The sequence below is a fragment of the Stenella coeruleoalba genome (genome assembly GCF_951394435.1).
Source record: "Stenella coeruleoalba genome assembly, chromosome: 3".
Classification (NCBI taxonomy): Eukaryota; Metazoa; Chordata; class Mammalia; order Artiodactyla; family Delphinidae; genus Stenella; species Stenella coeruleoalba.
The window spans coordinates 163,500,370-163,524,860 of NC_137148.1; the positions used below are offsets into that span (position 1 = coordinate 163,500,370).

The 24,491-nt window shown below is 57.1% G+C and overlaps 2 protein-coding genes across 4 annotated transcripts in view; both read right to left on the reverse strand.

Moving 5' to 3' along the window:
* Positions 1-7,989: 7,989 nt before the first annotated feature.
* LOC307184417 (cytochrome b-c1 complex subunit 10-like) lies at positions 7,990-8,160 on the reverse strand (the record flags this gene model as incomplete). Its single annotated transcript, XM_079917930.1, has 1 exon — positions 7,990-8,160. One exon carries the CDS (start codon positions 8,158-8,160, stop codon positions 7,990-7,992), a length of 171 nt encoding a protein of 56 aa, XP_079774056.1.
* Positions 8,161-13,961: 5,801 nt separating this feature from the next.
* PBX4 (PBX homeobox 4) overlaps positions 13,962-24,491 on the reverse strand; it is a 38,596-nt gene continuing 28,066 nt past the window's right edge. Inside the window, exons 3-8 of one of the 3 annotated variants that reach the window (XM_079918886.1) lie at positions 21,485-21,628; positions 20,917-21,107; positions 20,520-20,655; positions 17,487-17,568; positions 16,971-17,021; positions 13,962-14,473 (exon numbers count right to left, since the gene is read on the reverse strand). In XM_079918886.1, the coding sequence (XP_079775012.1) occupies positions 21,097-21,107; positions 21,485-21,628 (155 nt within the window). In that variant the 3' untranslated portion in view covers positions 13,962-14,473; positions 16,971-17,021; positions 17,487-17,568; positions 20,520-20,655; positions 20,917-21,096. Of the gene's footprint in view, positions 14,474-16,970; positions 17,078-17,486; positions 17,569-20,519; positions 20,656-20,916; positions 21,108-21,484; positions 21,629-24,491 lie in introns of all 3 variants that reach the window. The other 2 variants (XM_079918885.1, XM_079918887.1) reach the window with 2 other exon arrangements.

Consider the following 24,491-nt stretch of genomic DNA (forward strand, 5'->3'; position numbering starts at 1 on the left):
CTCTCCAGCCCTCACTCACACTTTTGCTCAGCCCATGCCTTTCATGGGAACATCTTCCCCTGCCCAGGGGCCAGACTTAGGGGCCTGGAGGGTCTGGGAGAATCTGGCAAACCCGAGGGTATCAGCCCCAGTCTCTGAGGGTGGGCCCCAGGGCTGTGCTTGGAGACAAGGTTTGGAGGCCCCGGTGCCAGCATCCCAGCCTCTCCTTGGATAGGCTGTGATGGACAAGAGAGGGGAGATGCTTTGAGGCCCCTGGGAGCCAGGGGCATGCGCATTTATCCAGACTTACTGTGTCTACACCCTCAGCTGAGAGGGAAGCTCAGAGGGGTAGGCCCCCGCCCAAGGCAACGCAGACTCTGGGCCTGCCTGTCGGGGTCCTGGGGGGGGCAGCAGGAATTGGGGGGGTTCCCCCTGCAGCTGGCAGGAGAAGCTGGCTTCCAGGCTGGGTGTGATGAGGTGTCAGACGCCACTGCCAAATACCTTTCATTGAGAAAGTGTTGGGGCCGCGGCCACTGCCAGGCCTGGGGCAGCTGAGTTTGGGGCCGGCAGCTGGCCCCCCTTCCCTAGGGTGGGGCAGGGGTGGGTGGGCGTCATCCTGGGGCCCCCTCCCCAGCTGCTGCGGCTGGGCCAGGAGTGAGCAGGGGGTCCTAGAGGGAAGCGGGCCAGGGAGACTGTTCCAGGCAGAGGGCAGAGCCCAAGAAAATGCTTGGCACAGGACGGTGGCTGGAGCCCCAGTGCCTCCTCATCCCTGCTAACAGCTCTTCAAGAGGGCAGCACTTGGCCCCAATATTCAGATGAGAAAACTGAGGCTCCAAGAGAAGGAAGGCATGGCTCTGAGCTGACAGCCCTGTGCTTCGTTTTTTGGTTTTTTTTTTGCGGTACGCGGGCCTCTCGCTGTTGCGGCCTCTCGCTGTTGCGGCCTCTCCCGTTGCAGAGCACAGGCTCCGGACGCGCAGGCTCAGCGGCCATGGCTCACGGGCGCAGCCGCTCCGCAGCATGTGGGATCTTCCCGGACCGGGGCACGAACCCGTGTCCCCTGCATCGGCAGGCGGACTCTCAACCACTGCCCCACCAGGGAAGCCCAGCCCTGTGCTTCTTGACGCTGTCTTGTGACCCCATTCTAGCCTCCGAGCCAGGAGTCTCCACGCCCCCGCTCCTGGAACGTTTGCTATCCGCCTCCTGGTAAATCCATTGCTCTCCCCCTAAAACTGGGGCTGCCAGACCACACCCCGTCAGCTTGGGGTGTGGGGGGCATAAAGTCCACCCTAGAGACCCCAGCTCCAGCCACCCTGGCGTCAGCTCAGGGCACAAGGAGGCCCTTGGTCCCGCCCACGGCATTTTAGACTTATAATTTTAGAACCAGGGGTTCTTAAAATTCCTAGTATTGCGAGTGGGAGAAAAATCTTGGAACAGTGCTTAAAACAAGAGAGTCTTAAACCTGTAGAATCCAAGAGGAGGAAGATAAAAATGAACACACATTGAGCAGTGACTGGATACAAGCCCTCCCTGTCCCCAAAGCCCTAACTCACTTTGAGAGCATTTAATGTATATTTATTGCCTTGGGCCTCAAAATATGCTTTTAGGGAGGGTGGTTTTTCACACACATACCCCCCCATTTCACAGCTGAAGGGACTTGCCCAGGGTCACACAGCAAATGGGGACACCATAGGCTGAAGGGAAGGTCAATGTTTCTCAGAGAAAAGGACACAGGCAGTGGGTCTTGAAGGATGTCTAGGAGTTCGCCAGGTGGGCAAGGCAGGAAGGGCATACCAGGCAGCTGGAAAGGTACATGTGAAGGCTGAGGAGGGAAACCTCAGGCGGGCATGGAGAAGGGAGACACACAGGGGAGGTGTACAGAGCCTTGAATGCCACACACCTGTGGAGTCAGCGCTCAGCCTACGTGGCCCGCTGGCTCTTGTCCATCTGGAGAACTCTCCATCGGACAACCCCCAGCCTCTCCAGCCCTCACTCACACTTTTGCTCAGCCCATGCCTTTCATGGGAACATCTTCCCCTGCCCAGGGGCCAGACGTAGGGGCCTGGAGGGTCTGGGAGAATCTGGCAAACCCGAGGGTATCAGCCCCAGTCTCTGAGGGTGGGCCCCAGGGCTGTGCTTGGAGACAAGGTTTGGAGGCCCCGGTGCCAGCACCCCAGCTCCTGCCAAGCGAGGAGCTGGAGAGTCTCCGGTGGGTGATGGGGAGCCACAGAAGGTGCTGGAGCTGGGAAAGATCACACAGTTTCTCATAACAAAGACTCCTCTATACCTGGGGCAGCATTCAGCGTGTGGAAAAGTGTTTCCTTTATGGAACTGGGTCTGCCCCCTCCCACGTGGCAGACCTTCGGGGTCCAAACCCGCAGCCCAGCGCCCCTTCCTCTCCAGCTGCCTCCTGTTTTGGCTGAATACTGCTGGCTCCTCCACTTGGGCCTCGTGTCCCTGGCATGGCTACCCACCACTTCCCCAGCCCTGTCTGTCTCCCTCATCAGCCCTCAGAGTTGGGTATGACCCAGTCGCAGACCCCAAAGACTGGAGCCAGCCTGGCGGGGAGAACTGGCTTCAGTCAGGTAGGAGGAATGCTTGCATTTTAATGGTGGAAACAGAAGCAGGAGGCCAGCAGAGAAGGAACAGTCCAGCTGAGCGCCAATGTCCTGTCCAACCCCTCCCAGGGCAGGAGCTGAGGCCAGACCCCAGGGCCTGGGGTGGGGGATTTGGGCAGGCAGGAGGGAGGAGAGCCCAGGGATCAGGGGAGCAACAGACACGGACATTTGGTGATGGATGCAGGGAAACGTCCACCGCCCTACCCAGGGTCACAGGTGCCGTGCCAAACAGCGGATGTGGCGCGTGGAGTCAAGCGTCCTTATCATCAGTCCTGAGGTCACACCGTCCTGGTCACTCACTGTCCCTGTCCTCCCCAGTCAGACACTCCCTCCCACACCACTAGGCCCCCTTCTTGTCACTCATTCAGCTACACCGTCACTCTTAATTGCAGCCCCACACGCAGTCATCCCCCCCCACCCCCCGCCAAAGTGCACACGGCTGGATTTGCCGGTTGTTTTGGGTGTGACAGCCTAGCTGGTCACTGTGCCAACCCTCACAGCAGCCCGGGCGGATGAACCCTGACACACAGGCAGGGTCCTGCGAGGGTGCTGGCAGCCAAGAGCACCTGTGTACAGTGGAGCATCAACACCCACAGTGGCCCTTTGTCACCCTGCGCTTGGGGACACTCAACCCTCAGACACCCAGATCGCCCAAGTCAGGGCTGATCCTGACCCGCCACGAACCCCCGCAGTTCAGTCCCTCAAAGCACACCGGGCGCAGCCTGGTGCACGTGGCACCTCCCGCCGTCCGGTGGCCCTGGGGAGGCCGTGGGCTGGGGGCGCCTCGAAGTCCCAGATGCTTTTCCTAGGAAGTCCCGAGTCCCTTCCTGCTGACTCAGCCCTGGGGACTGGCTGCCAAACCTCAGGTATGTCCTCGAAGGCTGCCTGGCGAGGCCTCCGTCAAGGCGATCGGGGGAGCCCACTCAGGACTCAGCCCTCCCCCGGGCCTCAGCCCCTCCTGTGCCCCAGACGGAGACTGAGCTTTAACGATGGGTCATAAGGCAGGCTACTGGCATGGTGGAGGAGGCTGAGGTCGGCTGCTCACACCTCCAGTTCTTCCAGGCTGAGGGTCGGTAGACAAATGAGCTCCAAGCCAGGTCAGGCTCCCTCATAAAGGGGCCCTGCTCAGCTCATGCTCCTTGCTTTGTAAAGATGCCTCTGTCTTGGGTGGTCTGGGGAGATTTGCCTTGGCTGCCCCTCCTGGGGCCCGGCACGGGGACAGCGACACACACACACACACACACACACACACACACACACACACACGTGCACACATGTGCTCTCACGTGATGTCTACCTGCAGACCTGTGGGTACAGATATGCTTGATCATGCCCAGACTCAGCCCTAGACTGGCCTTTCCACAGCCCCATTCTGAAGAGGGAGGCAGAGCCAGGCACAGGTACCTCAGCCTGTGGGGGTCAGATTTAGGCCAGCAGGAGGGCCAGGGGCTGGAAAAAACCAGAGAAGGGCCGAAGGAAGGCTTTCTGGAGGAGAGGGCATTTGCTATGGGCTCTGAAGAGAGAATAGGAGTTTGCCAAACCAAGATCAGATGTCCAAACGTCTTGAAAGCTGGTTTTAGAGTTTACCTTTTGTCTGTGAGGATTTTGAGCAGGGGAGGGACACAGTTAGATGAACTGCAATTCACTACCTCCTCTTGAAGACCCAGCCTCTCCCCTCAGGGGGCTTTCAGTCAGATGGGAGAGGCAGAGCCAGACCCAATCTGGAGGCATAGAAGAGTCCTCAGGTTTGTGAAGCACCTGCTAGGCATTGGGTTGGATCTTGTCAACAACCTTTTAAGGTAGGTATTATCTCTAGTTTTCAGCCGAGGAAAGCAAGGCTGAGAGAGGGAGGTACCTTTCACAGGGTCCCACACGGAGGCAGGGCTGTTCACACACAACCCTGGCTTCTGACTTGCAGTTGTGTCTGCTGACCTGGTCCCAAGCTGACCCTAAAGTTCGAAAGGCAGGGCAGTGGGGCTCCAAAAAGTCAGCTTTGCCAAGGGTCATGTTTTTGCAACTTGGGTCCTGGCCTGTGGGGGAGGCCCCTGCTCACGGGACACACGAGCTCCCCCTGGGCCTCAGCATAACTGTCCCTCTCCCACATCCTTTGTCATTGGCTGCTGAGTGGCTTTGATGAGCAGCCTCTAGGCAGAGGGATGTCTGAGTAGGAGGCTGGCAGTGCTTTTCCAGGCCTCCTGGGAGGCCAAGGCCACAGGCCCGACGTCTGGCCCAGGTGAACACAAACACTTGGAAATGGCTGACCCGACGGAATCTAGGCTGTGGCTGAAGAAGCCACTGGAAAAACACGCAGTCCACGCGGCCAGATCCAGCTTACGTCTCACCAGACAGGAGTGGCCTGCCCAGTGCCTGGAGCTGAGGAATGTTCGTTCCCTAGCTTTTTGGAACCTGCTGTCTCTGACCGGGGAATCCAGCCGCCGGGCGGTGCCACCCTCGGTCTCCTGTGGTCAGGCTGTGACCCGCCTCCTAATGTGTCCTTGGAGAATTAGGCCTCTTGTCTTGTCCCCTGGCCCAGATGCTGTTGGAGACCATTTGCTTGCTTGCATGCCCCTGACAATAGGAAGCTCACTCCTTTACAGCTGTCGTACCTGGCAGCCAGGAGCCTGTAACTGGACCAGTTTCCTACAGGAAGCTCTGGCTCCTTTGACCACGTGGAGGGGAGGTCACTGCAGCCTGAGCACCGCACCCCTCACCCCCTCCGTGGGTGCAGCCCCCTCCTGGGCCTCAAGACTTCCCCCATGCTCTTTGCATTCAGTGTGTCCTGAGCAGACCCGAGTGTCTCACCCCAGAATGTGCTACTTGCCCCATGGCCATGCTTTAGCACTAATTTCTCCGTCCGCCTTCCTGAGCCACGGCCTGGGCAAGTGGACCACACATCCATTGAGCACCTGCTGGATGCTGAAGCGCTTTACTTGCATCTCTTCACTGACCCCTCCCAGTGAGGCTGTTCCTATAATTGCGCCACTTTACAGATGGCGAAACTGAGGCTCAGAGGGTGTACTTGGCATCCTGGGGTAGCAGGGGCAGATTCTGGAAGTAGGAGCCATTCCCCTGCTGGAACCAGGATAGGGACCTGGTGGCCTTGTCTTTTGGGCTGGGGCGGCCCCTGGAGGCCAAAGGGGGAGCCGCAGCCTGAGCCACACTCTTGGGCCTGAGAGCCCCCGGCTTCCCATAGGCTCTGGCCTTTCCCCTACACACAAATCCTCCATGGCTCTGACGGTCCCTGTCAGTAAGAGCAGGAGCTCTGGGTGAACTCTTGCTGGGTCACCACGGAGACGCCTAAGCACAAAATCCAGCCTCTTGTATCAGACCCAGGCTGGAACCAGGGATGGGGAGGGACCAAATGAGGGGAGGAGCCAGAGTCAGGGTCTGAATGCGGGTGACACACCGAGGTTCCAGGGAGGGGGTGGTTCAGATGAGGGGTGGGGTCCAGCTGGACTGAGAACAAGTGCTGCCCGGTCTCCCAATTCTACCCTGCCCCAGGAGACACTGCGAAATTAAACTAGGAGCTTCGGGGGGCCTTTGACCAATGACCAACGTGGGGTGAGTGGGATGGCAGATCTCCCCTCCACACAGACCACAGCTCTCCTCACCTCTCAACCCTCCCCAGGACTCGCTTTGGTCCGGAAAATCCCCATCGGCCAGGACCAGAGGGAGTTCCCTGGCGGTCCAGTGGTTAGGACTCCGCGCTTTCACTGCCAAGAGCATGGGTTCAGTATCTGGTCGGGGAACTAAGATCCCGCAAGCCGCGAGGCCAAAGAGAAAAAAAAAAAACAAAAAACTTGAGGACCAGAGATGGGTAGATCCTCCCTGGGGACATACAGCCCAGTCCCCGTCCTGTCCCCGGTGGCTGGGCGGCGATTGGGTGGGGTGTGTGGGTGACGGGCCCAGAGCGAGATTAACCGGAGCCACGCCCACAGCTGCGGGGTTGCCCCATCACCTCTTTTTTTTTCTGGCCGCGCCACCATGCTTTCGGTATCTTAGTTCCCCAACCCGGGCCAGGGAATTCCCTTTTTTTTTTTTTTTTGGAGTTGCCCCATCCCTATTCCAGGGGAGAACGCGGTTCCAGGAGGAGAAACCAAAACCCCCTGGCTCCTGAGGTGCCCCCAGCCCCTGGACGCTGGCTGGCTGGCGAGGACGGGGCGGCTAGGGGGAGAAGAAAGCAGGGGAGGGGGCGGTAGTGAGTCAGGGACCCTGAGGGGTCAGGTCCTGGGGAGAGGGTCTGTGGGAGTCAGGCTGGGAGTAGAGGAGAGGGGTGGGGTTTGGGGGAGGGGTAGAACAGTTCGCCGGGCAGAGAAGGGAAGAGAGGGTGCTCCGGCAGAGGGAACGGCCAGTGCAAAAGCCCTGGGGTGGGAACACGTTTATGGGAGGGGTAGCCAGGGGGCCAGTGAAGAGGGAAATGACGTCAAAGACACACCTTGTAGGGCCTCGAGGGGGACAAAAAGGGAATTGGAGTCTGAGAGGGAAGGGAAACCAGTGCCTGGATCCACTTCCCGTTGTAAGATTGCCCCCTGGCGGCCCAGTGAAGAACAGGCAGGGAGACGGTGGGGTCCGTCCATCCTCAAATCTACCCTCCGGCCCTCACAGGCCTTCACAGAAATTGTGGCAGCCTGAGCTAGGCTGCCCTTGGTCAAACCACCGCCCTCCTGTCTTCCTGTGTCAGTGTCCCCGTCGGCCGAACGGGGACAAGGTAACCCCAGACTCTCCAAGAGCATGGACACCATGCTCAGTGCTTTGGGTCCTCAGTGCTCCCGTGATTCCCACCAAGCCTACTGGGGCAGGAGCTAATTCTGTTTCCACTTCACAGCGGGGAAAACTGAGGCTCAGGGAAGGCAGCACATGCAGGGTCTCCTCACACCAGGGATACCTGTCAGGAGAGACTGGACCCCACCAGGGGCCAGCCCAGTCGGCCAGAACACAAGTTCAAGTTCTGCCTGTACATATCTCCCCAGTTCTTCAGTTGAGGGAGGCTAGCGAGAATAGCACTAATTTGTTCTTCAAACTTTCTCTTGCTGATGCTGGTGTCCATTGGCGATTCTTCTTCTTCTTTTTTTTTTTCAGAGCAAAGTTTCACGCTGTGTGCCTTCACACACCAAAACTATCTCCACCAACATAGGAAGTCTAACTCGTGCTGTGTATTTCCTCAAGGGCCTGGGCCTTTCCAGATGCAGATGGAAGGAGGCAGCACCACCAGACACCAGAGGGATCTGAGTTCGTTGGGGGGGGGGGGGGGGCAGGGCGGTGTCGGTTTAATTAATTGTCCTTCTTTTTTTGGGGCCACGCTGCGTGTGGGATCTTAGCTCCCCAACCGGGGATCAAACCCGTGCCCCCTGCAGTGGAAGTGCCGAGTCTTAACCACTGGACTGCTGGGGAAGTCCTAATCATCCTTCTGAAACTTGCCATTGATGTAGGGCACCTGGTCCAGAATCAGCCACCACTCGGTGGCCCACACCAGTCCCATGGTGCCCACGATGCCCCACATGCCCGCCATGGGAATCCAATTTCTGGCCAGCTCACGACAGTGCGGGCCCAGGAACCTGCTCAGCATCCTGGGGCCCGCTGGTGATTCTTGCGTGAGTCAGCGCCATCATGGGCCAGCGGGAGACCCTTCAGTGCTGCTCCTGTGTCTGTGATTTACTCTAAAATTCAGGTCCTCTGGCTCTCTGACCTCAGGCTCCTATGCATTTGGATGTAAGTTTTGAGACTGGAAGTGCTACTCCTCATGCCTGAAGAAGGTCCCTCATCACCTGGTTCTACAAGGACTGGCTCATTAGCCACTACAGTTGCTCACCTTCAACACACCTTGAAAGGAGTTCAGGGCGGAGATCAGGAATGAGGCTCTCAGTGCTCTGGGAAAACTGGCAGAACAGGTCTTCAGATAGGTAGGTATCTTCAGGAGGAAATTTTTTTTTTTAATGACTATTTATTTATTTTTGGTTGTGTTGGGTCTTCGTTGCTGCGCACCGGCTTTCTCTAGCTGTGGTGAGCAGGGGCTTCTCACTGCGGTGGCTTCTCTTGTTGCGGAGCGCGGGCTCTAGGCGCGCAGGCTTCAGTAGTTATACACTACCAAATGTAAAATAGATAGCTAGTGGGAAGCAACCGCATAGCACAGGGAGATCAGCTCGGTGCTTTGTGACCACCTAGAGGGGTGGAATAGGGAGGGTGGGAGGGAGACACAAGAGGGAGGAGATATGGGGATATATGTATATGTATAACTGATTCACTTTGTTATAAAGCAGGAACTAACACACCATTGTAAAGCAATTATACTGCAATAAAGATGTTAAAAAAAAACCATTAAAACACTAAAAAAAAAAAAAAGTGTGAATCAGGGAGAATATTAGCGGCTCTCCCCCTCCCAGACGTCTGGCCAGAGTTCCAGCCTTATCTGGGAGATGGTGAAAATGCAGACTCCCAGGCATGGCCCAGACCTGATGAACCAGAGCCTGCATTTAAACCCATCTCTGGCCTAAACCCCTCAGAGTAGCTCCCTTGACTCGAGACTGTGAATTGGTCTTGTGTCCAGCTGCTTGGAACCCTACCCAGGTTACAGTGGCTTTTGCCTCAGTGGCTCCGTGGAGCTCTAAGCAGATAGAGTGTGCCTTTCTGGGGCTCCTGACCAGGTGATGGAGATGTGATTTCATGGAACCTGGGGAAGGTGCCTACTCATCTCTCAGAGGCAGCCCAGGACACGGATCCTCAGTCTCTGCCTCCCAGCAAACTGGCTCACAAAAGCGAGACAAATCTCTGAAAAGCTACACAAATGGTACGCAAAGGATATGCAAATCCCACACATCTTTAATTCAAATAAAGCAAGTCGTGCATATTATATGCAAGTAACAAACACATATGCAAATGTCATGAGAGGAAGGGTGCCCGGCTCAGGGGTGAGGGTTGTCAGACACATTTCAAGGAACACACTGAGTATAATAGTAATGGTGGGGCTTCCCTGGTGGCGCAGTGGTTGAGAATCTGCCTGCTAATGCAGGGGACACGGGTTCGAGCCCTGGTCTGGGAGGATCCCACATGCCGTGGAGCAACTAGGCCCGTGAGCCACAACTACTGAGCCTGCACGTCTGGAGCCCGTGCTCCGCAACAAGAGAGGCTGCGATAGTGAGAGGCCCGCGCACCACGATGAAGAGCGGCCCCCGCTTGCCACAACTAGAGAAAGCCCTCGCACAGAAACGAAGACCCAACACAGCAAAAATAAATAAATTAATTAATAAACTCCTACCAACAACATCTTCTTTAAAAAAAAAAAAAAAGTAATGGTGGAGGTCTCATTTCCTGCCCTGAGCCCGGCCCTTGGACCCGACAGCTATAAGTTGAGGGGGTCTTATATCCCTGGGTCTCCAGCCCAAGAGAGGTAGGTCTCCAGCCTCTAGCTCTGTACTCGCTGCAGGGCCACAGCGGCCTCTGGTGGATGGTGATGGGACACAGCAGCTGGACCTCTCACTCCACCTCCACTTTCTTCTCCCTGTGTGGTGGTTTCCAGATCCCCCTCCCGTGGGGCCCTGATCATGAACTTCCAAGCCACAGATTCGTGGGGGAGGGGGAGAGGAGGGAGGGCGAGGGGGAGGGTGAGGGGGAGGGTGGAATAATGAGTAATGAGCAGGACTGGCTGAGGGCAGTGGTCAGTGTTCCAAGGGCTCCTGCTGCTCTCCCAGCACAAGCCTCAGGGATTTCTAAACTGCAGACTGCCCAAGGGTATACAGAGAAATGAGAGATCGCTTCCCTGTCAACTACCGGATCCTTGGTTCCTTCCCCAGTGGCCACGGCTGTGACCTGCGTCTCCTTCCAGAGATACTTGGATACCCCCACCCACCCCCATTTCAAAAATGGACACAAATGGTTATCCTTCCTGCTTTTTACATTAATGCATTGTGGAGACGAGCTACTTCAGTCTTTTGAACGGTTGTATGCTATTCCACTGCAGGGCTGAACAGCGTGATTTAAACAGTGCCCAAAGGACAGACATTTATTTTCATTTTTTTTGCAGTTACAAAAAAATGTGGCAGGAAATGCATCACTTTGCATTCATTTGCATGTACCTGTAGAAGAATTCTTAGAAGGAAAACTGATGAGGGAGAGGGTGTGTGCATTTTTAATATTAATGGATTCTAGAAGATTGCCATCTCGAGCAGCCATACTCTCCCCAGAACTGCCTTCGGGCTCACAGCCTTGGCTCTGCCTGTCTCTCTCCTAAATGGGAGCCTGGGGCACAGGTCACGAAGCCTCTGTGCCTCAGTGTCCCCACCCGTTGCATGGAGGTACCATCAGCACCCACTCTGCCAGCAGGGTGGTGTCAGGGGGTGCCAGGTGACTCCTCTGCGCTCTTGTGGTCCTTAATAGCTTGATTAGTGTCGTGGGGCCACATTTTAGGCATTTTTTTGAATAATGCAGTATGAAATGCTGGTAAAGTGTGACTTTACGCGCAGAATTTGACCTAGGGAGTTTCCTCAAATTACAGCCCTCCAAGAAGGACTTCCCTGGCGGTCCAGTGGTTAAGACTAGGCGCTTTCCACTGCAGGGGGCCCAGGTTCGATCCCTGGTTAGGGAACTGAGATCCCACATGCCGCGCAGTGACGCCAGAAAACCGAAACAAACAAGCAAACCAAACCTCCAAGGGACTCAGCTGGAAGCTGGCGGCCGAGCCAACCACGAGCCGCACTCACGCCACAGCCACGAGAGAGCGCAAGTGAGTGGGAGGCTCCAGGGCCACCTGGGACCCGCAAATTGCTGCTTTGTCTATTTCCTTTGGGACCGCGCTCTCCACCTCCTCTCCAGTGTCCACACGACCTGCCGTGGCACATCCCACCCTCTTGCTCCCACAGGACCTACCCGGCAGCTCTCCGCGGCACTGCCTCAGTTTCTCCGCACGGCCTCTGGCGACCCCTTTGCCGCGAGTCTCCTGGAGAGCTGACTGTGCTCTCTGATCGTCTGAGTCGCTGATTGTCTCTTGAACTAATCGGTGGCCCCACTGCTCCACTGAACCCAGGCTGCTCAGTCTGGCAGTCATTTTTCCATGTTGGTGGACCTTCACTTTCTGCTCCTGAAATCTGTCCTTCTGGCTTCCGTGACATCCTGTCTTGGTTTTTGTCCCATATTCTGGCCTCTCTCAACTTCCAAACTTCCATCCTGAACAAGACTCCGATGTCTAGTTGCGTGCACACCCCAAGCCTGTCAGTCCAGAGCTGAGCTACCTTCCCTCTGTGATGTCCCCGTCCAGTCTTCCTGCGGCTCAGACCACCCCATTCCTACTCAGCAGCAGGTCCTGCAGGTCTACCTTCACCCACGTCCCCCGACCCTAACCACCCCTGCCTGCACGTGGCCACCAGCTGGGAGGTTGCAGGACCCTTGGACCCCCCTTTCCTGCAGTCTGTTCTCGATGCAGCAGCGGCGGATCGTGAAGATGTTAGTCCCCCTGGGGTGCCCCCTGCTCACACCAGGCCTGGCCCCTTCCAAGGGCCGGCACCTCTCGCCCTCCCACTGTTGTGGGTACCTCGGGCACGCTCTCTCAATCACCTCCCTAAGGCCTTGTCTTAAGGCACGGTCCCCAATGGGATGCTGGCCGTCAGAAGGAATGAAGCCCTGACACATGCTATATATAAAATGGTGAACCCTGAAAACATGCCGAGGGAAAGAAGCCAGACACGGAAGGCCGCATGTATGGTTCTATGTATATGAAATGTCCGGAACAGGCAAATCCACAGAGACAGAAAGCGGATGAGTGGTTGCCAGGGGCTGAGGACGGGAAATGGGGAGTGACTGCTCATGGGGACAGGGTCGCCTTTAGGGTGGGCTCTACAACAGCCTCGACTGACCGAGACCCCCCCAGGCTGTGGGTTTGGGGTTGCCCAGCATCCTAACAGCTCCTGCTGGCAGGGATAGGGTGAAGAGCAGCTGGGAGGGCTCAGTGGAAAGGTCGCAGATGCAGGGGGAGGTCCTGATGGCTGTCCCCCGCCCGCCCTGAAGGTTTGCAAGGCAGTGAGGGGAAGAAAAGAAGCACCAACCGTGCAGAGAGCCAGGCTGCGGGCGGGCTCGCAGAACAGCACCAAAGAGACTCGAGCTGAGGGGCGTCGCGGGCACAGGGCTGCAAACATGGGAGCTACCTAAAATATCTAGCACTGGGGCTGAGGGGCTCCGGCCGTGGCAGTTCATTCCCTGGAGGAAGATCCTCCCAGACACAGAGGCAGTGGCCAGTGCAAGATGCGTCGGGTAGAGAGAAGCCTGGTGTGCCAAGTGGGGGCTCGTCTGCAGGGACACACCCAGACCGCCGCGGGCCGTCTTGGCAGGTCACCCTGAGGACTAGCGTGCAGTGGGTGCCGGTGGAGAAGGGGCCAGGGCCCGGACACGGTTGGCTGAGGTTGTATCACCCGCCTTAGATATCCATTTCTTGGTTCTTGAAAGCAACAGAAATGGAGACGTGGAGGGCAGTGTGGTGACAGGCCAGGTGAGAGCAGCCGGCTGCTGCCCAGAGGCCCGTGGGTGTGATGGGTTGGGATGGGCAGATGTGCGGGGGGGATGGAAGCCACAGGGGTGGGGGGCAGAGGTCCTTTGATCCCAGGAGACCACCGTGCTCAGTCTTTCGGGGTGCAGGCCGGGACCCCGCTGTGCTGCATGGCTGTGACACAGCCGACCCTCACTCCCGCACCTCGTTTCCTGTCTGCAACCCTCACTAGAGTGTCGGCGCCACGGCGGTGACACCCGCGGGGGTTGGAGACAGGACAGAGGAATCTCTCGGGCATGGGGGCCCAAGAACCGGGAGAACGGTGACGCATCCAGCTGGCCAGGATCTGGGCGGAGCTGGTGTGGAGATGCACGGGAGTCAGAACACTCTGTGTCCAGAGATGAAACACTCTGGACAGAAGCTCAGATGCTGGTCATGGTGGCAGCTGACAGTGCGGGGTTAGGGCCGCGGTGACACTGACTGACGGGCAGATACAGTGCACCTGCTCAGGGCCCCGAGCTGTCCTGAGCCCAGGTTCATTTAATTCTCCCAACAGCCCAGCTCTAGCATCTTCATTCCCGGTGAGGGGAAGAGAGGAGGAGACAGAGGGAAGGTCCCACCCGAAGGCTGAAGCAGAGGAGGAACTGGGTGAGGAGACAGAAAGGGGCATCCAGGAGCCGGGGGACTTGCAGCGCCAAGCCTTGGGCCAGCAGGATTTCAAGAGCACGGATGCAGGAAAGTGCTTGGGAAGTTTACTGTCTTTAACGACATTTCAGCTGAAAATGGTAGAACTTGTATTAACGGAAAAAGGTGCCAAACCAATTCCCAGTAAAATTCTGAGCTCACAACAGACTTAAATCAAAACCGCATGAAACGACACAGCAGAAGAGAGTGTGGAAGGCAGTGTCTGGGCGAGTTGGCACACGGATGGACAAACGAGCAAACAGAGTAACAACCCGCCCAACTGCGCAGCTGCAGCCCTGCACCTGCGCGGTCAGCCATCGGCAGGAACAAATCTGGGAGTGAACGACATCGAAATTAAAATCGGTCCAAAACTGTAATGGGAGAATTTGTGCCAAGTCCTGGAAGAAACAATTCAGCCTTAACCATAAAATTACTGTAAAAAACACCAAACGGAGTTGGCAGAACGAGCAGTGTCTCAGCCCATTTCAAACCCCAGCCGACAAGCAAAAGATGGTACCGGTGTCGCCTGCCGTCAGCTCAGGGAGCGCTGTCTGCTGTCAGTTCTGGGTTTTCTGAGGAAACATGAATTCCAGGGAACCAAGGCAGGTCGCACCGTCCTCTTTTCTGCTCATCCCAACACTTAATTAGATGCGTTTGAAGTGACCCTGCCGGGGTCTCCAATAGGTGAAGCGGTCGACATTCGCCTCACCTGCCAGCCGCCCCTGGCCTGAAAAGACAGAGACAGAGAGTCAGAGGGGGGCCGTGGGACAGATGACCCATCGGGCCCCCACATCCCTGAGGCGGCCTAGAACATGCCGAGAACCGTGAGAGGAGCCAGGAGATGGGGCAGGGACAGAGGGGTCAGTCCTGGGTCACAGCTGGCCTTGCACATGAGTGTGCCTCCTTGGCAGGAACTGGCCTCCACTGGCCGGGCTCTGGCAAAGGACTGGCAGGGCACCGCGGCACACACTCTGAGGGTGAGGGAGACCCAGGCAGGCCCGGAGCTGACGGTGGTCCCCCAAACATCGTGGTGAGACGTGGTAAGCAGGAAGAGGCTCAGGAACCCAGCAGGACGCGGGCCTGGCTGGGAGTCAGGAGGGCAGCGCCCATGGCTGCGGGCGTGTGGGCTCTGTCCACAGGGCGGGGATATATCGGGCACATGTGACCCTGGGATGTTTGTCCACAGGAGCCCCCCACAATGGAAACCACTACTATTGGTAGTGGTTTGCAGCCCACGAGAGCAAGGCCTGCAACTCACAAGCTCCCCTTCACCTTCCTCATTCTCTTTTATTTTAATTGTATATTTATTTTATTTATTTGGCTGCGTTGGGTCTTCGCTGCTGTGCATGGGCTTTCTCTAGTTGTCGCGAGCGGGGGCTACTCTGTTGCGCCACGCGGGCTTCTCACTGCGGTGGCTTCTCTTGCTGTGGAGCATGGGCTCTAGGTGCGCAGGCTTCAGTAGCCATGTCTCGCAGGCTCAGTAGTTGTGGTGCACGGGCTCAGTAGTTGTGGCGCGCGGGCTCTAGAGCGCAGGCTCAGTAGTTGTGGCACACGGGCTTAGCTGCTCCGTGGCATGTGGGATCTTCCCGGACCCGGGCTCGAACCCGTGTCCCCTGCCTCGGCAGATGGATTCTTAACCACTGTGTCACCAGGGAAGTCCCATTCACCTTCCTCATTCTTGAACTTTCCTTAACAGGCTGAACCCTCCTGCCTGCACCCTCTACCCCTTCCGACCCCACAAGGCCCAAGACCCTGCTCCTCACCCACCCATCCCGTTCCCCCCTCCCCCGCCTCAGCTATTACCTCCCATGTGCCCCAAGGATCTGCCACAGAGGACAGTGCTGGGCAAACAAATCGAGAGAATGCCTTCAAGGGCTGCCTCATCATGCGACACAGGGACACTGAGAGGCCAGCGTTGCTCCGCCCACCCTCAGTCTGAAAGCAACTGGGACAAGGATACTGGCCTCAGGGGGACACACTCTGCCCTTGGATGGACACCCATAGGCCTATGATCCCAGAAGGAGAACATCAGTGGGGAGGGGAGGGGTCCACTCGCAGGCCTGGGAGGTGACAGGCTGGGGCCCAGTGTGGGACTGGGAGCCAAAGGGCAGCTCAGGGCCAAGGAGATGGCTCGCAGCTGGGGTGACCTCAGCCCCTGAGACCTGCTCTCTGGAAGAGCATCTGTGCCTGTCCAGGGCAGGGGCCCACGGCACAGGTGGGTGTCCACACCACAACCCTAACCTTCCTGCTTACTATGTGGGGTTGACAGGACCCCATGTCGCAGTCCACGGAACCCTCACCCCGATTCACTCTCACACGCTCACCCCTCCTGTGCTCGAGGTGCTGAGCCCTGGGCAAGGGCAGAGCCGGACAGGTCTGGCCACTTGGTGGTGTCAGAGCATTTACTCTGCTCAGGTGCTCATTATGGGCTGTGGGGTTGCCACAGTGACGGGATGCGCGCTGCCCGGCACCGGGAGGCATCCATTCCCTGAACCTTTAAGAGGGGCTGGGGGTAAACGGGTGGGGGGTCAACCCCGAAGGAAACAGGTGGGCTGTGTAAGGCCCTGCCCACTCCCGCATGGCCTTGTCACACCTGCACCTGCGCAGCCTCTTCAGGACAACCCTGCGCGGGGGGTCAGGCCCCTGTGGCTGTCAGTGGGAGGCCGAGAGGCCCCAGGGACTGCGAGAGGGATGATGCCCTCTGATCCTGGCTGGCCTGGCACCTTGCCCCAAACCCTGAGAAAGTTCCTGAGGGCACATCCCGAGACAGCTGAGATCCATGGCTCATTTTCTTCCCAGATCTTCACTCTGGCCCAGCTCGCACCGGCCAAGGGGGCAGCCAGGATGGCGAGGCCATGGCATGAACGTGTTGAAGGGTCTGAGCCCAGTGGGGCTGTACCTTCAGACCATCAGGGCCTCGTCTGCCCACCCTTGCCTTCTCCTGATGGGTACAGACACCATCGGGGAGGGAGGGCTCCTTCCCAATAGGCAAAGCCCTCAGCAGTCATCGAGTCCTGTGAGGCGTGAAGGTCTTCGCCGAGTGGGGCGCCACAGAGCTGGGCTCCCTGAGGCGGCTCTGCCAGCCTGCATTCGTCCCCATGATGGACTGAGACACGGTCGAGATAGCCGGTTCCGAGGACCCGCCACCCACCTGGGCTCCACGTCAGCCCTATCACAGAGTCCGGGAGCCCACAGGTGTCCTTGGGATTGTGTTGGAGACTCACCTGGCCCAGACGGCTGCCTTCCCCAGGGGCGGGCCGGAGGGAGGCCAGCGTCTGCAGGGTGATAAGTGTGTCACTGGTGCTGGTCATCGGAAAGGGACCAAAGGAACCTGGAAGGGCAGGAGGGGTCAGGACCAGTGGGACCTACCAGACCCCCGGCCAGGAAGAGGCTGCGGAGGTGACTCCTACGGCTCCCTGCCCCTCCAGCAGCCCTGCGTGGGTGGGGAAACCAGACTTTTGGTAGGAACTTTCTGTCCCCACAGCATCTGCCCAGCCTGCCGGGATGTGTTGACTTCACTGGGATAATCACTAATGGGAACAGAAACCTCACAGTGTAAATAGAGAAAAGAGGCGTACGCAGGGACCAGTCTGCTTCCCCAGATGCAGCTCAGTGGGCCCGGCCACATGGGAGCGACTGACCCTGGGCTGGGCAGCCTTACTGACTGGAGCTGGGCCTCAAAGGGCAGCTGGCCTGGCTGCCCGGGCCCCTGACATTGGTGGTGTCCTCTGCCATCTTACCTGTGTAAGTGGTAGCCTCTTCTTGAAACTTCCTCATGTTCTTTTTATACCGGATTCTTTTGTTGCTGAACCAGTTTGAGACCTGTGGACAGGCAGAGATGGAAGTCACTGGAAAAAACTGACCTAGCGATGAGACGCGATGTGGACAGACAGCCGGGGGGAACATCACTGAGTGACAACGTGTGGCCCTGGGGCTGGGTGAGAGGCCGGGACTGAGAAGGTGGCGCTAATGAACTGTGGGCCCAGGGAAACGTCTGCAGTGTGTTGGTGACACCCTGGACCTGGCGTGGCTTATAGGAGAGGGGGGAGCTGGAAGGAAAACAGGCATGTGTGTGACACACTCAGAGAGACGAGTGTCTGCTCACTGCGGCGGCAGGCAACAGACTGAATACTGATGCGGGAGACGCATCAGTAACCACATTTCTGGGAATGCAATTTAAGCAAAGAACACAGTCGAATCCAAAACTTATCAAAGGATAAGGACCACTTGACAGTGCAGGGGAAGGAGCTGAGCACTGAGCTGAGGGCCTGTTTTTAGTCCCCAAAGCCAGTTAGGAGGGAGCTGCAGTCACATGCATCCTGTAAGCAAGGGGCCGGCCCAGGGCCTAGAGGTCTGAGCCCAGCTCTGACTCCAAACCTGCACCGAGACCTCCAGGGCAGGGCCTCTCCCTGTGGGTCACTCTCTGGGGGGCGTCCTGGGCACTGAGGGTGCTGAGCAGCACCCCTGGCCTCCACCCACCAGATGCCAGTAGTGTCCTCCCCTCCCCCCGAGAGTTGTGATAATGAAAATGTCCCCTGGGGGCAGAATTGTCTGGGTGAGACCCTGGGCAGTGCCTTCCTAAGAGCGTGCAGACATATCCCAAAGTAAGGCACCAGGCCCTACGGTGAAAGGTTATGTATTTTAATGAACAGAAATAAACAGTTGAGTTACGTGGCAGCGCTGTGGATGGAGGACTTTTCTCCTCTAAAAATCTGTTTCTTTTCTTTTCTTTTTTTTTTTTTTTGCGGTACGCGGGCCTCTCACTGTGGTGGCCTCTCCCGTTGCGGAGCACAGGCTCCGGACGCGCAGGCTCAGCGGCCATGGCTCACGGGCCCAGCCGCTCCGCGCCATGCGGGATCCTCCCGGACCGGGGCACGAACCCGTGTCCCCTGCATCGGCAGGCGGACTCTCACCCACTGCGCCACCAGGGAAGCCCAAAACCTGGACTAAGTTTGCAGAAGAATAGCAGTGAGCAGTTTTCCATGTTGAATTCAACTGGCATTTTAGAGGGACAAAGAGCAAACTTCCCGTGTGGGTGAGGGAGGGTGGCTGCTGGGGAGCTGGTCCGGGCCAGGGTCCACCCTCTCCACGGGGTGTGTCCCGACACCTCGTACAGGAGTGGGATGCCCTCTCCACCAGCTGTAGCTCGGAGCCATTGGCCACTCCCTGCCCAGTCACTCTGGTCCCTTTGGCTCACACAGCTGCAGCCGCCTGGGTTTCTGCCCATCTCCCTGTCCATGGGCTCAGCTCTCCCGCCCTTTCCCCCTCGGGCCTCCTCACCCTGGAGTTGCAGCTGTCCTGAAAACGTCTGTTGCCTCATCTGCAACACCCTTTGCCCTAATGGTGCTCTCCCTCCCCCGCTACTTCCTCCTTGGGCGAACCGCACAGCCTACACGACATCTGTATCCCAAATTCCGAGCCCTCCCTCAGCTGTCAGACATTCCCAGCTGGAGGACCTGCCCGAGTGGGGAGGGGCTCCCAGCACAGAATTCTGCTGCTGGTGGGCGGGGTCTCAGGGCCCGCCCACAGAGCAGGAGTCACTGGAATGTGGCCGGTGCTTTCCAAACTTTTGTTTGCAACGAACCCTCTCCTGAGATAAAGTTGAGACCCAAGACCCATGTGCTCTCTGCGGGTGCCAGGGCTTGAAGTGAATCTGGCCGTTTTCAGACAACTGCTCACGGTGACAAACAAGCTGCCATGGCTCCCACTTCTTCCGGGCCTCGAAGCCCCAGAGGTGCAGCCCTCACTTCAGCTCCAGCCAAGGTGCTGAGGACACCGCAGCGGTTCCAGGCCGAGTGAGGTCTCCTGTGACCGGGACACCTGTGAGGCTTTGCTGCCTGTGTGACCCTGCGGGGTTCCTGAGTGCCCTTGTCCCCAAGTCGCTGCTGGACTGGGCAGGGACCAGAGCAGAGGGTGGTGACGGAGGGCACAGGCTGACTGGGCTGGAAGCTCAGCCCCTCCAACTGCACAGTGGGAGCAGCCCTCCCTGCAGCCGGGGGCGGGGTGCCGTGCCCTGACCCCCACGCTGCCCCACGGGCGTGGCCTGGTCCTGCCTCTTGCTTGTGGGCTGCCTGCACTTACTGTTCTCGCTTTAAAGCCTTCGGAAATATTTCTTGGGTTCTCATCTTAGCCCCGCCACCTTACCCCAATTCCAGTGAGGACAGTGGTGGTCCCGACTACCAAGGTTGCCCAAGGCTGTCCAGGTCCCTTCTCTGATCTGCACCACCATTCCCCCTCTGGAGCCAGATGTCGTCTGTCTTGTACCCCCAGACACACACACTGGACTGTTTGAGAAACAAGAAGGCAAGGCGCGCGCCTGAACTTATCCCAGGATAACTGAATCGGTACTTAAGCACAAGAGCTGGTCTATCACTTCAAGTCCTAATTTTCCTCCAAGTTCTTCTTCTTCTCCCAAGCTCATACCCCACCCCTCTTACGCAACACAGCACATCCCTCTGTTAGGAGAATATTAAATCCCAACGACTACAATCCACGGAGTACCTCATGATACACTCTGTGGTGTCGCCTCCGGGACCGCACACTCCACACCGGTCGCCTCAGCGAGTCCCCACACCTGGTGGGTGTGGCTTCCCGCCTGAGGCCCACTTTCATAGCCCAGACCCCGGGACCTGAGCCCAGTCAGGCCGACTGGAAGCCTGCCTACCCGGCTCCCGCCCCACACATTTCACCAGCTTCCCTGGGTGGCCTCCTCACTGGGCTGAACTTTCCCTCCCTTCTGGGTTCAGGGAGGTGTGGCAGGGAAGGACTGTCACCTGGGAGACGGTGATGCCACCCTTCCTGGCCAGCTCTTCTTTGGTTTCTTCACTGGGGTAAGGGTTGCTCACATGGGAGTAAAAATATTCATTCAGCACTTCCGTGGCTTGCTTGCCGAAGTTCTGCCGCTAACGCCTGTGAAGACAGACGGCCTCAGCCGGGGATCGTATGTGGGGCCTCGTCCTCGTCTCTGATTCCCTAGAGGTTGTAACAGCAGCAGCCAGCACTTCAGTCGCCTTCCAAGAGGCTGTGTGAGGGCTACGCCTGCAGCTGTGGCCACAGCCCCTGCACAGGCCTGGAGGCCCCCAGAACTTAGACCCAAGCCAGCACTGCCTTAGGTTCCTCTTCCTGAGAGCTGACCCTGGGGTCACAGGCCGGGGGTAGGTAGGGCCTGACCTGGCGTCGAGGACCCTCGAGCGCAGGGTCATCACGGCCTCGCAGGTGCTCTCCTTCAGCTGCATCAGGACGCTGTTGAACTTGCCGTGGAGGATGCCCACCACGTGCTCGATCTCCTTGGGCGAGACAGGCCTTATCCTGCTCTGCTCCCGGAGAAGGCTGGTGACATGCGTGGTGAACTCACGGCAGGCCTGGGGTGGGGAGACAAATGCCAGCCGGTGACTACCCGGCAGGCTGTCCCGGGGGCTCCATGTGGGACCAGCCACCTGCCCCCCGAGGCCCCCACACAGGCTGGCTACTGAGAAGTGAAGGCAAAAGGCTTCGGGTAAAATCGGCCACCTTTGCCGTGAGACCAAGTGTGTGGACGCCCTGCTCTGGGCCACCAAAGGCAGGCAGTTAGTGCTCCACATTTCGCTTTGACAAATGCGCGTTCACATGACAGAAACTCTTCCATGCAGGAAGATCACCTGTTCATGTTTCTCTAGCTCAGAGGGGTAAATCTGTCGGGTCTGGGACAGCTTGGCCCTGGAGTCAGAGTGCTCAGGGCCACTGTCATTTGGACAGCCACCTGGGGTTGCTGTGCCGGCCGCCGCCTGGGCTCCTCTTCGGTGCTTCTCCGGCCTGCACATGCCCTCGGCCAGCAGCATGTTATCCAGCTTTTGGAGCTGAGCGTCGGGGGGACCCTCTGCCAGAATGCCACGAATGTTCAACCCTGGGTAAGAGAGGAGACACTGAATCAGTGTCTGTTGTCGAAATGAAAACAACCACGACAGAGTGTTAGCACTGGCTTCGTGTCTGAACACTTTTCACGGAACCCTTGAGGGGAAAGAAAGACTTCATCTGATAACAGACACTGAGTAACCCCCGTGACGCTGGTCCAGGTGCCGTGCTTAGGAGCCCAGTCCGGGTGGCGGGAATGCAGGGGGCACACCGACCACAGCTCACAGCCCACAGTTGGGTGTGTGTGGGGGCCCGCAGGGCAGGGGCGGGGTGGCACTGGGTGCTGGAAAGCCTGAAGCCCTGAACCTTGTCTTCAGATGGGAGAGGAAGCACGTTCCAGACACACACACTAGCACAGGCAGGGATACGAAGGCTAGTGGCCGCCTGGCTTCAGGCAAGGCCGTGCTGCTGTGCGTCTGAAACTAAGCCCCCCAAAACCGAGTTCCCTTACTGAGTTTGACTAGTTCCTCTATCTAAAACTTTATTCCCTTTCTTGTCCCCTTTGACCTCAGTCCTGTGCTAACTGAACACTAATCAGTCAGATGACTAAAATTGCTGTTGTTGATAACATCCTTAACGTGCTAAAATTGCTATTATAGATATCGTCACTAATGTACAAACTCAGGTTATGTCTCCAGGGCAAGATGAGCTAACAGACCCCTAAGCCATGGACCCACCTGGTCAGCGAATCATAAACCAGAGACATCCTGATTTCCGAAACTACGATTATGAAATGTCACAAGATGATGATTAATTCCAGCCTCTCTGTTCTTCCCCTTAAAAAAAAACAAACCAAAAAACCCTCACTCAAAGACCAAGGTGGAGTAGATCTGAGGCTTGTCTCCCACTCCCTTGCTTGGCACCCTGCAATAAGCACTGTACTTTCCTTCACCACCGCCCGGTGTCAGGAGAGTGACTTTGCTTTTCAGAAGACTGAACTTTGGTTTGGTAACACATCTATTATGTCTGTTTGTGTTTCCTGTGTGTGTGTTGGGGGGAGGGTTGTTGCTATAAAGTAAAGAGGAAAAGACTGATCCAGAGGTGCCAGAGAAGATGAACTAACCCACCGAGAGACCTTTTTTAAAAAATACATTTATTTATTTATTTATTTATGGCTGCATTGGGTCTTCGTTGCTGTGCGCGGGCTTTCTCTAGTTGCGGCCAGTGGGGGCTACTCTTCGTTGCAGTGTGCGGTCTTCTCATTGCGGTGGCTTCTCTTGTTGCGGAGCATGGGCTCTAGGCGTGCGGGCTTCAGTAGTTGTGGCTCGCAGGCTCTAGAGCGCAGGCTCAGTAGTTGTGGCGCACGGGCTTAGTTGCTCCGCGGCCTGTGGGATCTTCCCAGACCAGGGCTCGAACCCCTGTCCGCTGCATTGGCAGGCGGATTCTTAATCACTGTGACACCAGGGAAGTCCCCCACGGAGAGACTTTAAGCGGAGAAACAAGATGATTGGCTTTACAACATGGAGAAGCCACCGCAGCTGGACTGAGAAGGTGACGTGCTCGAGGGCAGGACTGGACGGGCAGTGGACGGGCAGGGGAGGCAGTGGGGGGGAGCTGTTGCTCTCCGAGGGGATGCAGGTCAGCTACAGGGCGGCCAGAGGGCGAGGCCCCAGAGTCTGTGACCACCAGATGCGGGCATGAGAGAAAGGAAGAGGCTGTGACCACTCCCACATTCGCCCTGGAAGGTGCCATTTTTTCCCAAGTACAGCACACAAAGCAGCAGGCAGGCACGAGAAAAAATGGCATCAGCCTGGTCCCTGACCCAGCTAAGCATGAACGTCCAGGTGGCTGCGAGGCAGCTGCTTCCTGGGAGCTGGGGCTGAGCTGACCAGTTTGGGTGGGAAACAGGTATTCATGAGTCATCGGCGTGTGGTGTGTGGGAAATCCGTACATATCCACCTGTACCTGCAGCTACACCTATGAGAAGGCCATGCCCCTGAATACTAGAAAACCAGCATTTCAAGAACAGGCAAAGGAGGAGACGGAAAGAGTTATCAGGTAGGTGGAGGAAAAACCAGAAGTAGTCACAGAGGGGTGGAAACACGGGCTTGGTCATTAGGGGAACGCTGTTAACCTCTGAAAAAGCAGGGTAAGGTGGGGTACAGCCTGACTAGCAAGTTCCGGAGAAGCATGGGAGACAGGCAGTACAGGGAAGAGCCTGCTGCAGGGGTTACAGAGCAAGCTCGGGTCTGAGGAGGGTGGTCTTGCAGGACCTGTGTCTTCTTTGCTTTTTCAGTGACAGAAGAAACATCTGTGGCTACAGAGGAAAAAAGATTGGGGGGTGGTTCCTGATGGAAGGCAGGGAACGGAGAAGGAGGTAATGATATAGGATATCCATCTAGCTCTGACTTTCTGGAAAAACAAAGTTTAGAGTGTTTTCTTGGAAACAGGCTCTCAATACTATCAGCTACTGACTGACTCAAGTGCTCAAATAAAAATTGAGTTTAGGGAATTCCCCGGTGGTCCAGTGGTTAGGGCTCAGCGCTTTCACTGCTGTGGCCCGGGTTCAATCCCTGGTCGGGGAGCTAAGATCCTGCAAGCTACGTGGTGCGGCCAAAAAAAAAAAATTGAGTTTAATCCTATCATATGGATATTTACTCATTAATCATGTGCCCCTTTCTTGTTCCCTATGTAACAGGTTAACCTTTTCTGTCAAAAACTCCCCAGTGAAAATTGAAGGCGCTCAAGAGATATCCTTGCAGGAATTTTCTTCACATGCAGGGAGCTTTACCTCCTTACGTTTGGGGACCCTCAACTCACCCAAAGGAACCCCTGCCACTTAACTCAGTCCCACTGGGTTATAATGTGGCTTTTTCTGAAAGAACTAAAGGAAAAGTGCCCCTTTTATCAGTTGC